Consider the following 12,940-nt stretch of genomic DNA (forward strand, 5'->3'; position numbering starts at 1 on the left):
TCTACAGTAAATTTGAGGTAAGAAGTTGTTGAGAACTTGTATTTCAAAGCCACCTCAAAACAGAAATTTCTCTATGTAATGACTTTGTCTTATTTTTATTACGAAACAATACAAAACAACCACACATGATCTTATGCCCTAGGACAGTATATATTACCTAGCTCAGGTTTGTCAAGTAAACTGATTAAAATACGAAAAGGTTTTAGATCCTGCATTAAAGTGCTCTCTTCTCCAAATCCATTCACTTGTAAGATCCCCACCATTGCCTTTAAAAAAGAAAAAGTATATTAGTCATTTAAATAAACAGATGCAAAGACGTTTTCTTAAGAAATAATTTAAGTATGACCATAATGGAGATTTACTTTTATTGCTTTTCTGAAGTTCTTTCATTGGAGTTAGCTTTTTCCCCTGCCAAGGGGGGGAAAAAAGTTAATATTCAATTGTTTTGAGGGAAAAAAAGAGTGCTTACATTTTCTCTAGAAAAAAAGTGGAAAAGTTAAATAAAAAATCTTCAAAAATAAATTTATGAGTTATTTTGACTTTTCGCCTGAAAGATTAAAAAGTTTCTATTTAATATCATCATCAACAGGCCCCAAAGTATGCCACAGTACCATGACAGTGTCTGCTACTACGCAACTGTCTTCCCACTGGTAACTCAAAACTGTATTCTTATAACCTCACTCATTTAAAAATGCTTCAAATTGCATTTATTTTCTGTTTGTTATAAGTTATCTTGAATATCTCATAATTAAAGTAAAAATAATATAAAATAAAACTATGGCTCATTTTAAGCTTCCCATTACAATAGTAGTTTTACCACATTTAGATTCCTCTTGCAACCCAAATTTCCATGAGACTTCAGAGGAAAAATAACACAGGCCCTAGCTCATTTTTGGAAGAGCTCCAATTCATAAGGCAGACAGGTGAGAAGATGAAACTATGTATTAATAAAGTCATGAGAACAAAGTTAAGAAAAAATTTCTGAACTTACAGAGTCTATCTTATGATTACTTACTCATTTTATTGTAATCATTTGCTCGTTACAGTCATTCTTAGGATATTTGTGAGTCTTGTCTCCACCCCTCAATGATGAACTAATTCAGGCAGGACCTTGTCTTAGACTTGCTGAGTAACTCCATTGATTAGGGGGTAACCAAAAAATAAAGTGAAAGCATTCATTACCTGGACCAACAATTCTTTTGAAAAGGTAGTGAAATAGTAAGTGGCATGTTCTTCAGGATTACTGTGTCTTGTGCTTCTGGGTCCTATGATAGCACCGTTGTTATCAAAACCTCCATGGAAACAAACAGCACAAAAAATTAAAATGGAATTCTCAAAACTGTTGTTCATTAAATATCAAAACAGCAAATATCTCAAAAACAGCACCAAACACTTACCAATTAGTAGCCCAATCAATGTCAGCAAGAGAGATCATTTTAGATAGTTTAATAAAGGGAAATCAATTCAATACATAAGTATCATAGTATTTTTCTAGCATTATCCTCTATTTTTTTTTTTTCAATCTTACAAAGAGTGAAATAACTGAAGATTCAGAGAGTCCAAGAAAAATTACATTGTAGCTTTTCACTCTGGGCAGTAAGGAGTTGTGAAGACAGGCCAAACAGAAAGTATGTAAGAACAAAAGAACTTACTGCTTGAGTGAGAGACAGGTAAGGAACCATGTGCAGGGTAATAGTAATTGTTCTGATTCCTCTGATGACTTCAAAGTCTTGGAAATTATGTTATTATTTTAGTTATTAATTTATCTTTCTTTGTCTACAGTATAACAGCCTCAATTTATAAGAGAAAAATCTTGTCAAAGGAAACATGACTTATGTTTAAAATAGCCTCTATTGTTTAGAAGATTTTGAAATTTCTTCATATAATACGCTATTTATATTTTTATTGTCTATTTAGGCAGACTACAAATTTCTTCATTTAGGACATACACACAACTTGATAATACTTATGTATGGCAAATTTCCCTCTGTCTTTCCTCGGCTAAGACCATACACATCAAACACCTACCAAGAAGCCAGGCATAAAGTCTCCGGTTCAGGGACATATCCCTCCTCAGTACTACGTGAAGGGCTGCTGACAAGATCCTGATCATATCTGGTCGAGTGGCCTGAAAAAAATTAGAAATGTGGTTGTACTTAATCACATATAAAAACACATTCCTTTCTTTACCCTTTAAAACAATCCCACCTTGCAATATACTCAGAATGTTAGGGCTTAGGAGGTAGTTTCATATAGGACTGATCTGACTGTTCAAACACAGGAATGATTACTTCCATTTAACAGATCAGGAAAAATTACTGATTTTACAGATCAGTAAGAAAAGGTAGCACAGCTATTTAGTTGCATAATTCAATTATTTTAACCTCCATTTTAAAGTTCTTTATCCTATCCAACATTAGCAAGATCTGACATAAAACAATCAAACAAAAATGGAGCAAAATAGAACAGATTCAAGAAAATCATAGTCTTTCACTTTCATATTGGTGTCAACTGCCGGTAATTATGTTAGAAGCTCACTATCTTCATCAATTCCAAGTCTTTCATTTCCTAACCTTTTAAATATTTTTATGTTGTAGTCTTTCTAACATATAGAAAAATAAAGAAAACAATATAATGAATGCTTTTGTACCCACATCCACCTTTAACACATCCTATTTTTAAAATTTTACTCCAGATCTTCTAAAGAGAAAAGTCATTTTTTTCTTTTCCTAACAGCCTTAATTAGATGTTCAAAAAATGATTTCCTAATGAAGGTCTGGTTTTAGAGGTGAAGTTAAAAGAAAAATAAAAGGAAGGCAGCTAATTAAATAACTATTAATTTTAAGAATATTATTAGATAATCACTTTAGAATAGAATCTTGGAATCTGAACATTAGAAGGTAATGTGGAAATCAACTAGTCTAAAAATCACTCTAGAATAAAAAACCAGAGCCTCACGGGGCTTGAGTACCTAACCAAATTCAAATACCTGGTTAGTGACTCACCTGAATAGAGAATGGACTTTTTTTTTTGAGAACAGACTTATTAATCATTGACTTGTCAACTTTTCAGTACTATGGTCCTTGACAGTAGTGGAAAAGGATTCACCCAGCTTATTTGTTTTAAAGGAATCTTAGAAATTTAACTGAGATGTTACAGAACATAGATCATCAATAGCTGAAAAAGTGGTCACTCATCTGAGTTTTATTAATCTAAGTAATTCTAAGCAAAGTGTGGTTCCGGAACTTCTGGGGATTTCTAAAACCCTTACAGGAGGTCCACAAGATAAACACTATATTCCTAACAATTCCACGATGCTATCTGCCTTCTGAGATGTTTTGACATTTGCTGTGATCAAGGAATACTGGGTAAACCTGCGAGCACCTGAGCACGAACAGAAGAAATACAGCAGTGGCATCTACTGTACTTGGATGCAGGGGATTTTTTACTCTCATGTACTTACAGTAAAATTAAAAACAAAGGGAAAAAAGTCAGTTTCACTTAGGAATGTTGTAAATGAAGCAGAAAAAAGTTTATTTTGTTAAATTCTAGCCCCTGCACAGAAGTCTTTCAATATTGTGGAATGAAATGGGAAGTATACACAGAACACTTTGACATTACATGACAGATATCTTGAGGAAGAGCACCTGTGTGACTGTTTGAACTGTGAGGTGTACTACCCATTTTTGCACCACTTTTACCTGAAAGAGGGACTGATGATACAAACTACCATTATTCAGGCTTGAAAACATGGCAGGTATTTTCTCAGAAATAAAGTCAGACTGTCAGTTCAAGAAAAACAATTAATAGTCATCATTACAGATAATAAACTTTGAGCTTCATTTTTCATCTAATTTCCAAGAGAAAATTAGAAGTGATCTCTATACCTAACATGGGGCTCAAACTTAACCGCAAGATCAAGAGTCACGTGTTCTATCAACTGAGCCAGCAAGGCACCCCAAGAAAATTGGAATTTTAGAAAATCTGTATTTGGCTTGAAATAGTACGTACTGAATTAAATTAAATCGGCTTCAAAGTTTCCCAATACCTAAAAAACTTTGCCCATGAGATTGGTAGTAGTAGTAAGCAATGTGATAGTCTGTTGTTGTGTTACTCTCTGGAAGATCTGCATAATTCACTGAAGTAGCATTTCCAAATAACCAATCATGATGTTACAGAAGCGTGTCTGGGGGCGCCTGGGTGGCTCAGTTGGTCGAGCGACTAACTCCTGACCTCAGCTAAGCTCTTGATCTCAGGGTTCTGAGTTCAAGCCCCACCCCATGCCCAGCAAAGAAACAAAGCCTTATTTGGGTAAAAGATGTATTCAAATGTTTTTTTTTTTTGTTTTTTGGGTTTTTTTTTTTAGATTTTATTTATTTATTTGACAGAGAGAGATCACAAGTAGGCAGAGAGGCAGGCAGAGAGAGAGAGAGAGGGAAGCAGGCTCCCTGCCGAGCAGAGAGCCCGATGCGGGACTCGATCCCAGGACCCTGAGATCATGACCTGAGCCGAAGGCAGCGGCTTAAACCACTGAGCCGCCCAGGCGCCCCCGGGTAAAAGATGTATTCAAAGTACAAGACAGATCAGCAGATTTTCATGAAACAGAATATGAAAAGTTCATTGATTTGGTTTCAGATCCCATATTGCAATTAATTTTCTTAGAACTACAGCTTACTGAGTTTCAGTGTAGTACAGAAGAATATGCTGTTTTAATAACAACAACAAAAGACTGCTGAAACATTCTTCTCTTCCAAGTATATATCAGTGAGAGCATATTTTTTTCCATGTATTTCAACCGAAAGAAAAAAATCATAAGACTGATTGCAGAAGCCGATTCTGCTCTGTACTATTAGACCAGACATTAATTTGTGGAAAAATAAAACAATGCTACTCTCTCTATTCACCATTTTTTTAATGTGTTGGCAGAGTTACTTTATAAAATGTTATCTAGACAAACATGATAACTTTGTTACTGTTATCTTTATTTCTATTCATTTATTTTTAAGATTTCAACTATTAATTTGAAAAAGAGAGAGCACAGAGGGAGAAGCGGACTCCCCGCTGAGCAAACAGCCCAACTTGGGACTGATGCCCAGGTCCCCAAAATCATGACCAGAGCTGAAGGCAGATGCCCAACTGACTGAGTCACCTGTTACCGGTTGTATTTAAATGAATTAGTTAATATTTAAAAATCTCTCAGTTTTAATTTCTAATGATACAAACAGATATAACCTACATCAGCAAAAGAATTTTTTTAGGATCCTCAGTATTCTTTTTCAAGATTTATTTATTTTACAGAGAGAGCGAGCGAGCAGGCACACACGTGCAAGCAAGCATATGAGCAGGGTAAGGAACAGACGAAGAAGAGGGAGAGAATCCTCAAGCAGACTCCTCACTCAGTGGGGAGCCCGAAGTGGGGCTTCATCCCAGGACCCCGAGACCCTGAGATCACTCCTTGAGCCAAAATCAAAAGTTGGACACTTAACCAACTGAGCCACCCAGGTGCCCTAGGATCATCAATTTTATTTATTTATTAAGATTTTATGTATTTATTTGAGAGGTAGAGAGTGAGAGAGAGCATACGAGCAGGGGTAGTTGGACATGAGGCTTGATTTCAGGACCCTGAGATCATGTCCTGAGCCAAAGGCAGATGCTTCACCAGCTGAGTCACCGAGGCACCCCAGGATTCTCAATATTTTTCAGTGTAATAGGGTTCTAAAGCTAAAGCAGTTGAGAACTGCTGATCTAACATCAGATATGAAGATTACAGATATTTTCATAAAATCCTGAAAAGTACGAATGTGTTGGGGTGCCTGAGTAGTTCTGTTGGTCAAGCATTGGACTCTTTCTTTTTTACTTTTCTTTCTTTCTTTTTTTTTTTTTTTTCCAAGCATTGGACTCTTGATTTTGGCTCAGGTCACGATCTTAAGGTTGTGGGATGAAGCCCCCTGTCTGGCTCCATCCTCAGCAGGGAGTCTCCTTCTCTCCCTCTCCCTTCCCCTCTGCACATGTGCTTGCTCTCCCTCTTTCAATCTCTCAAACAAATTAAAAAAATTTTTTTCTTAAAAAATACTAATGTCTCCCAATCATACTTTGAAAACAAAAACGAAACTTCTCTTTTTAAAAAAAAAAATATTTTATCTATTTTAGAGAATGTGAGCGTGTGGGGAGAGGACAGGGGCAGAGAGAGAGGAAGAGAAGCAGACTCCCAGCTGAGTGTGGAGATTGATACAGGCTGCATCTCAGGACCCTGATATCATGACCTGAGCTGAAATCAAGTCAGTTGCTTAGCTGAATGAGCCACCCATGCGCCTTCCCCTCTCCCAAACTACTCTTAAGAAAGTAAGAAGTCACTTCTTGATTACTGTTGACATTACCACACATTTCTAATATGGAATTATTATTAGAGATTGGGCCAACTTTCCATGAAATAAGTAGAGAGATTCTAGGAACCCATTAACTGCTGAAGCTATTAACAGCAATCACTTTTGGGACAATGTAATGAAGGCTCTCTTAAGTTACGATTACAATCAATATTTGCTTAAAATTTATTATATATAAAAGATATGGAAAGGGTAAATGTGGGGAACAAAGATGATTTGTCTTCATCCATATTCTCAGTAATCTAAAAATCCACTAGAATAATAGGGGGAAGATGTAACTGGGTCTGGGTAGGGTACCTATTTAAAAAAAAAATTAAACAGTTATTGGTTTTATTACACAAATTATAAAAGATAAGGCTTAAGAAAATCTTCTTGGCTGGTATATTAAAAAAGTACCGAAGGAAATTCAGCAAAACAAAAGGTTGAGAAGCACTGGTCTAATGAGATTACAAACTAAGTTCTTCCCAATTTAAGTCTACCATGACTTAATCCTTCAGATCTTGCTGAGTCACCGATCAGGATACATAAGGACTAATAATGCTGAATGCTTAGAAGGGAAGAAAACAATGGGAAAGCTTAAGAGTAAAGGTCAATACATTTTTTTTCAATAAAGACCCAGGTAATAAATATTTTAGGCTTTTGAGCCATATACATTACTTTAGCATATTCTTCTTTGCTTTCTATTATGAATCTTTAAAAAAGTCGAACTCATTACTACCTAATGAGCTGTTTGCACACCCTTGTACTGATAAATTTAGACTATGCTGATTTCCCAGCAGGTGTTTGTGAAAAGCCAGAGGTAGAATAAAAGCCTCTGGTTTAAGAGTGGAAAATCTCAAAAACAGCAAAGCAGACAGTTTGTGTTCCAATTAGGGACAATAGGAATGAAGTGTGAAATTCTTCAATTATTAGTAATTCAATTTCAAACTGAATAAAGTAATAAAGAAAAATGTGAGCATGACAGATAATGAAAATTCACTAGTTATCTACTAACCACAGTTCTTACAAAAACTCCAAATAATAGTCTTTTCTGCTAATGACTTTTTAGAAATAAACATCCTTTTCCAAGGTAGAAATTTTCCATCTTATTACTTTTGTTCTTCCATTCTAAATGTTCACATATTGGTGTTCTACATAACTCATCAAAGTTTAGAACTCAAAAGAATTCAGACTACCTCTTTAAAAATGAAGACATTGAGGGGTGCCTGGGTGGCTCAGTGGGTTAGAAATGAAGACATTGATTACGTTTTCACCAATGAAACACTTCACTCATGATTTGTTAACTGTTCTCATTTGTAATAAAACTACTAGAGAATGTCACAGTGACTGAATATTTGGCTTTCAAACAGCCAATTCTGCTAAGAGTTTGACATATATCACCAAATCACCAAACCAAGAAAAGGTAAGTTACATCAGGACAGACATAACAGATGAGCAGAAGGCCTGGGTCTCAGAGTCCTGCCTCACTCAGAGCTAGCAATGATTATCTCTTGTTTCTTACAGGTTAGAACTCTTTTTAAAGGTATGAAATAATCTATTTCAATTTTCATGTTCTCATGCAAATCAATAAACTCCCCCCAGTCCCCCCAAATTTCCACAAATTCTACTCCTTAAAAAAGGAACTGTTGGGGGCACCTGGTTCAGTTGGTTAAGTGTTCATCTCTTGATCTCACTTCAGGTCTTGATCTTAGAGTTATGAATTCAAGCTTTGCATATATTGTATGTAGTATGTATTGCACTTACCCATTCATAAAACAAAAGAATTCAACTTAAATTCAACTTAAAAAATAACTACACATCAGGAACCTATGATCTTCCAAAGAATTCCTTATATTAATATCATTATTAATGTTTTACCTGACTCATGTGGAATGGAAAACAGAAGAGTATGAGGTCCAGCGTGCTTCTCTGTACAAGTACACTTGAATCCTGCACTGAAGTACTTACTGCTTCTACCTGAAATAAGAGAGCCTTTAGTATCTATTGCCTGTTACACTGGGAAAGATTTACCATGCAAGTGGAACACTTCATTTTCTCCAACAGACAGAAGTATCCTTCTCAGTTTCTTATCACTGGTTAAATGTATTTACAGTATTTGGAATAGGTAAATATATTACGATGGTTTAAAAAAATTAAGGTATACAAGAATATATACAGCAAAAAGTTCTCTTCCACACTTGTCTCCCAACCACTCAATTTCCTTTTTTTGCATGCAACCAGTATAACCAGTGAATATTTCTTATGAGTATAAGTAAATAAAAACACACATGAATATATCCCAAATTTTGCCTTTTTAATAACAGATCTTGGCGATCTTTCCTTAATACTATATACAGAGCTTCATTATTTTTTTATGGCTAAAGAAATACTCTATTTCATAGATGAATCCTAATTTTTTAACAGGCTTCTGATGAAAGATATTTATGCTGTTTGTAAATATTTGCTATTGTAAATAACGCTACAATATACAGATGTGCAAGTACTCATAAGAGTAAGATAAATCCCTTGAAATAGAACCGCTGGGTCTTGGGGTATATGCATTTGCAATATAAATAATGCAATGCATTTCATTAAGGTTATATGTATTTATATTCCCACCAGCTTTGTGTGACAATTTCTATTTTTCCATGTTTACCCATGTGTGGGTTTTTTTTTTCATTTTTGCCAATCTGATATATGAAAGTTGGCATCCCAGTGTAGTTATATTTTTATTTCTATCATAAGTAATGTTGAGCATCTTTTCATAGGTTTTAGTTAGTTTCATTTCCTTTAGGTTTTGTGTTCAAATCCATTTTTATACTTATTAATATTTGCCTACTTATTTATAGTATCTCTTTGAATAATATGGAGGATAGTCCTCTGTGATGTGTTACAAATAGTTTTCCAATTATGTCATTTGTTTTTAAGAAATAAAAAAGTCACTTGCTTAAAATTTCCATTAAGTTATTAAAAGTAAATGTAACAATACATTTTAAAATCTGCATAAAAATGGTATAGTCATTTCAGAAAATAGTTTGGTGGTTTCTTACAAACTTAAACATACCCTAAAATATGATACAGGAATAACTGTTTGTGATCTTGGATTAGATAAATTTCTTAGAAAATATCTAATACCAAAAGCACAAATGCCAAAAGATAAAACAGATAAACTGGACTTGATCAAAATAAAAATTTTCCTGCTTCAAAGGACAGTATTAAGAAAGGAAGAAGACAAGTCCATAGCATGGGCAAAAATAGTCTTAAATCTTATATACAAAGGTCTTAACATCCAGAATATATAAAGAACTACAACTCAACAACAAAAAAAGAAATAACACAACTTAAATAATAGGCAAAGAATTTGAGGAGACAACTTCTCCAAAGAAGATTTAAAAATGACAATTAACCATAGGAAAATATGTTCAATATCATTAGTCATTAGGGAAGTGCAAATAACAACAATAATATTTTACACCTGCTAAGGTATCTATTAACTTATATGTCAATGTTCAGAGCATTATTGATAAAAGCCAAAAAAATTATCTGATGGACAGATAAATAAAATGTGGTATTATCCACACAATGCACTATTATTCAACCATAAAAAGGAATGAAGTATTGATACAGCTTCAACATGGATGAATATTAAAAATATTGATAAGTGAAAGAAGTCATTCGTAAAAGGCTATATATTGTATAATTGCATTTGTATGAAATGTTCAGAATAGACAAATATATAGAACAGAAAGATTAGTGGTTGCCAGGGGCAAGAGTGAGGGAAAAACATGGTGTGATTAATGACGATGGGGTTTCTTTTTGAGGTGATGAATATGTTCTAAAAATTAGATAGTGATAACTGCACAACTTTGTGAATATACTAAAAACCACTGAATTATACAATTCCAAAGGATAAACATTATGGTATGTGAACTGTACCTCAATAAAGTTGTTATTTAAAAAAAGGTATCTTTACCAAGTGAACCAGGAATCCCATTCCTAAGTATTTCCCTAAGAAATAAAAACATAGGTCTCCACAAATAACTGTATGCAACTGTTTACAGCAGCTTTATTCATTATTGCCCAAACGAGAAACAAACGTTCATTAACTGGTGAATGAATAAACAAACCGCAGTACATTCATGCAACATGATACTACACAGCAATGCAAAGGAGCACACCACGTAAACGCGTAACATATGCGTAAACACATGGATGAATCGCCAATGTGTTCTACAAAGCGAAAGAAACCAGACTTAATGGCTGATACTATATGATTCCATTTATATAGTATTCTGGAAGAAGTACAATTACAGGAACAGATATCAGACCAGTGTTTGCAAGGGTCTGGGAGTATAGGAGAAGAGAAATAACTATAAAGGGACCCAGAAGAACTTTTTGGAGTGATTAAATAGTCTTTATTTTGATTGTAGTATTGGTTACTTGGCTGTAGGCTCTATCCAAATTCAGAAACTGTACACACAAGTTGTTATTTTCTGTGTATGTTAGAGTTTAATACATGTAACCATAAATCTGCATAAAATCTCAGTCATTTTATAATCATACAGGAAAAAAGTTCAGGATGATTAACCATAATTTAAAAAAAATAAACTTTTCATAGTGACCTTTGAGGGTTTGTTTTTTACTCCTTGCTAATTTTCATAGTATAGCACTCTAGAGAGAGAAAAGGTTTCCTTCTGTTCTTAATCTAGAAATTAAAAAGTATAAGCAATCAATGTGATTTTTTGGGGGTACTATCTTTCACCATCTCCTTTGGTTCTATATCTTCAAAAAAGAATCTGGCTGTCACTTTGTTGAAAATCCATCTTTCCTATAATGGAAGCTATGACTGAAAAGGTCTCCTTTGGAATAATATAATTAATGTGGCTATGTTAACAGAGGTCTGATCAGTTAGCAAGATGGTAATAAAGACCATTTATTTGCTTGAACAACAGCTGAAGATAACATAATCTACAATTCCTTTTCCACGAAAAAAATTTTTTGACGCTTTTAAAAACAATACTTAGTGACTAATTTGGTCTTTAAATTTCCTTGATGAAAAATGTAAGTTCCATGGAAACAGAAACTCTGGTTGTGGCACAATTCTCACAATCTGTCTGGAACAGTGCGCCTGGTTCTAAAGAAGTAGGTTATGTGAGCAATCATACATAGACATACCATTAGTTCAATATCACTGCCAATTATATAAAGTTGATCTTCCATGGAAAGCTTCCTGTTCAAATGGGCGAGGACATATGTGATTCCTGGTAACCGTACTGCAGGACTGGTAAGGAGGCTACCCCAGAGGGCACTGTAGAAGGCTGACTGGTCCACTGCAGCAGCAACCTTTTCCAACAAGGTGTTTGTTCTGAGGTACAAAACAAAGTGGCTTAAGAAGACAAGCATTTAGTTTCATGTTGTTAAAAAGGAATTCTTCTCTTCCAGAAGGTATGAAAGCATTTACACTATTGTTCCATGCTTTGCCCTGGACACAAGTGTGATAGACTAGAAGTGTATTCTCCAAGAGGACTGAATTTCAGTCCTGGCTCCCCCATTTACTAGCTGTATAATTTGGAAAAGTCACTTAATCTTTCTTCAGTTCCATGTCCTGATCTGTAAAATGAATCTTCAGTTCTATACATCTTAGTTAACAGTAATCCTATAGTAGAATATATTTTCTGTTGAATTTCTGTGAATTTTTTTTTTTTAAAGTAGGCTCTACACCCAGCATGGAGCCCAACCTGGGGTTTGACCTCATGACCCATCTAGATCAAGACCTGAGCTGAGATCAAGAGTCAGATGCTTAACCAAATGAGCCACCCAGGTGCTCCCCCTATAAATTCTGAAAGGATGGTTTCCAAATGCTTCCTTCTCTTTGAAATCATATTATGTAATTCACAATAACTTTGAAAGTTTGCTGGAGATTCTTGCAGGGGAGCACAGCTACTCAATAGCCTTGACCAAAGAATGGTCCTCCTCTGTTGTGGAAGGCTGTCCATTTTGATCAAGCACACAGCTTCAGGAGAGACACACATGGAACAGTGAAGGAAGAAGAGGACACCTGCCTAGCCAGCCAGGTCAGTTGAATCAACCCTAGTGATCCATGGGGTGACAGATGTCACACCGAGATTGCCCACATCCTGCAATTCATAAAACTTTAATCAGACCTGTAACAAAATCAAAGATGCATTATTGCTTTATTAAGGACTATATTTAAAAATAAATTACTTTTGATTTGTTTCAAGCAGAGAATAACATAATACCTAAAAATTTATTACATTGTAGTATAGTAGAGTCAGAATCAAAAGAATCTGATGATGCATTTTACTGTTTACTTGCTATGTGATTTAACCCAACACTATACTCCCTCATGGCCTTAATTTATCTTTGGATTAAAAGAACATGGCTATAAATCCCTTTATTAGAATTTGTGTGGAATAACTGCTAAACATAATGTTTAATTTAATAATAATTTAAACATAAATAAACTTTCTGTGGAATAACTGCTAATACATAATGTCTGAATATTTATGTCTCCTCAAAAGTCATGTTAAAACCCTATCTTCCCAAAATGATACCAG

General features: G+C 34.6%; 1 protein-coding gene across 9 annotated transcripts in view; it reads right to left on the reverse strand.

The window, feature by feature from the left end:
• Positions 1-12,940, reverse strand: part of DOP1A (DOP1 leucine zipper like protein A) — a 105,869-nt gene that overhangs the window by 48,139 nt on the left and 44,790 nt on the right. For 7 of the 9 annotated variants that reach the window (XM_046004203.1, XM_046004200.1, XM_046004201.1 and 4 more), the window contains exons 5-9: positions 11,538-11,727; positions 8,241-8,339; positions 2,029-2,128; positions 1,183-1,292; positions 158-266 (exon numbers count right to left, since the gene is read on the reverse strand). In XM_046004203.1, the coding sequence (XP_045860159.1) occupies positions 158-266; positions 1,183-1,292; positions 2,029-2,128; positions 8,241-8,339; positions 11,538-11,727 (608 nt within the window). The remainder of the gene's footprint in view (positions 1-157; positions 267-1,182; positions 1,293-2,028; positions 2,129-8,240; positions 8,340-11,537; positions 11,728-12,940) is intronic. The other 2 variants (XM_046004202.1, XM_046004199.1) reach the window with 1 other exon arrangement.

The sequence above is a fragment of the Meles meles genome, chromosome 5 (assembly GCF_922984935.1).
Source record: "Meles meles chromosome 5, mMelMel3.1 paternal haplotype, whole genome shotgun sequence".
NCBI classification, from domain to species: Eukaryota; Metazoa; Chordata; class Mammalia; order Carnivora; family Mustelidae; genus Meles; species Meles meles.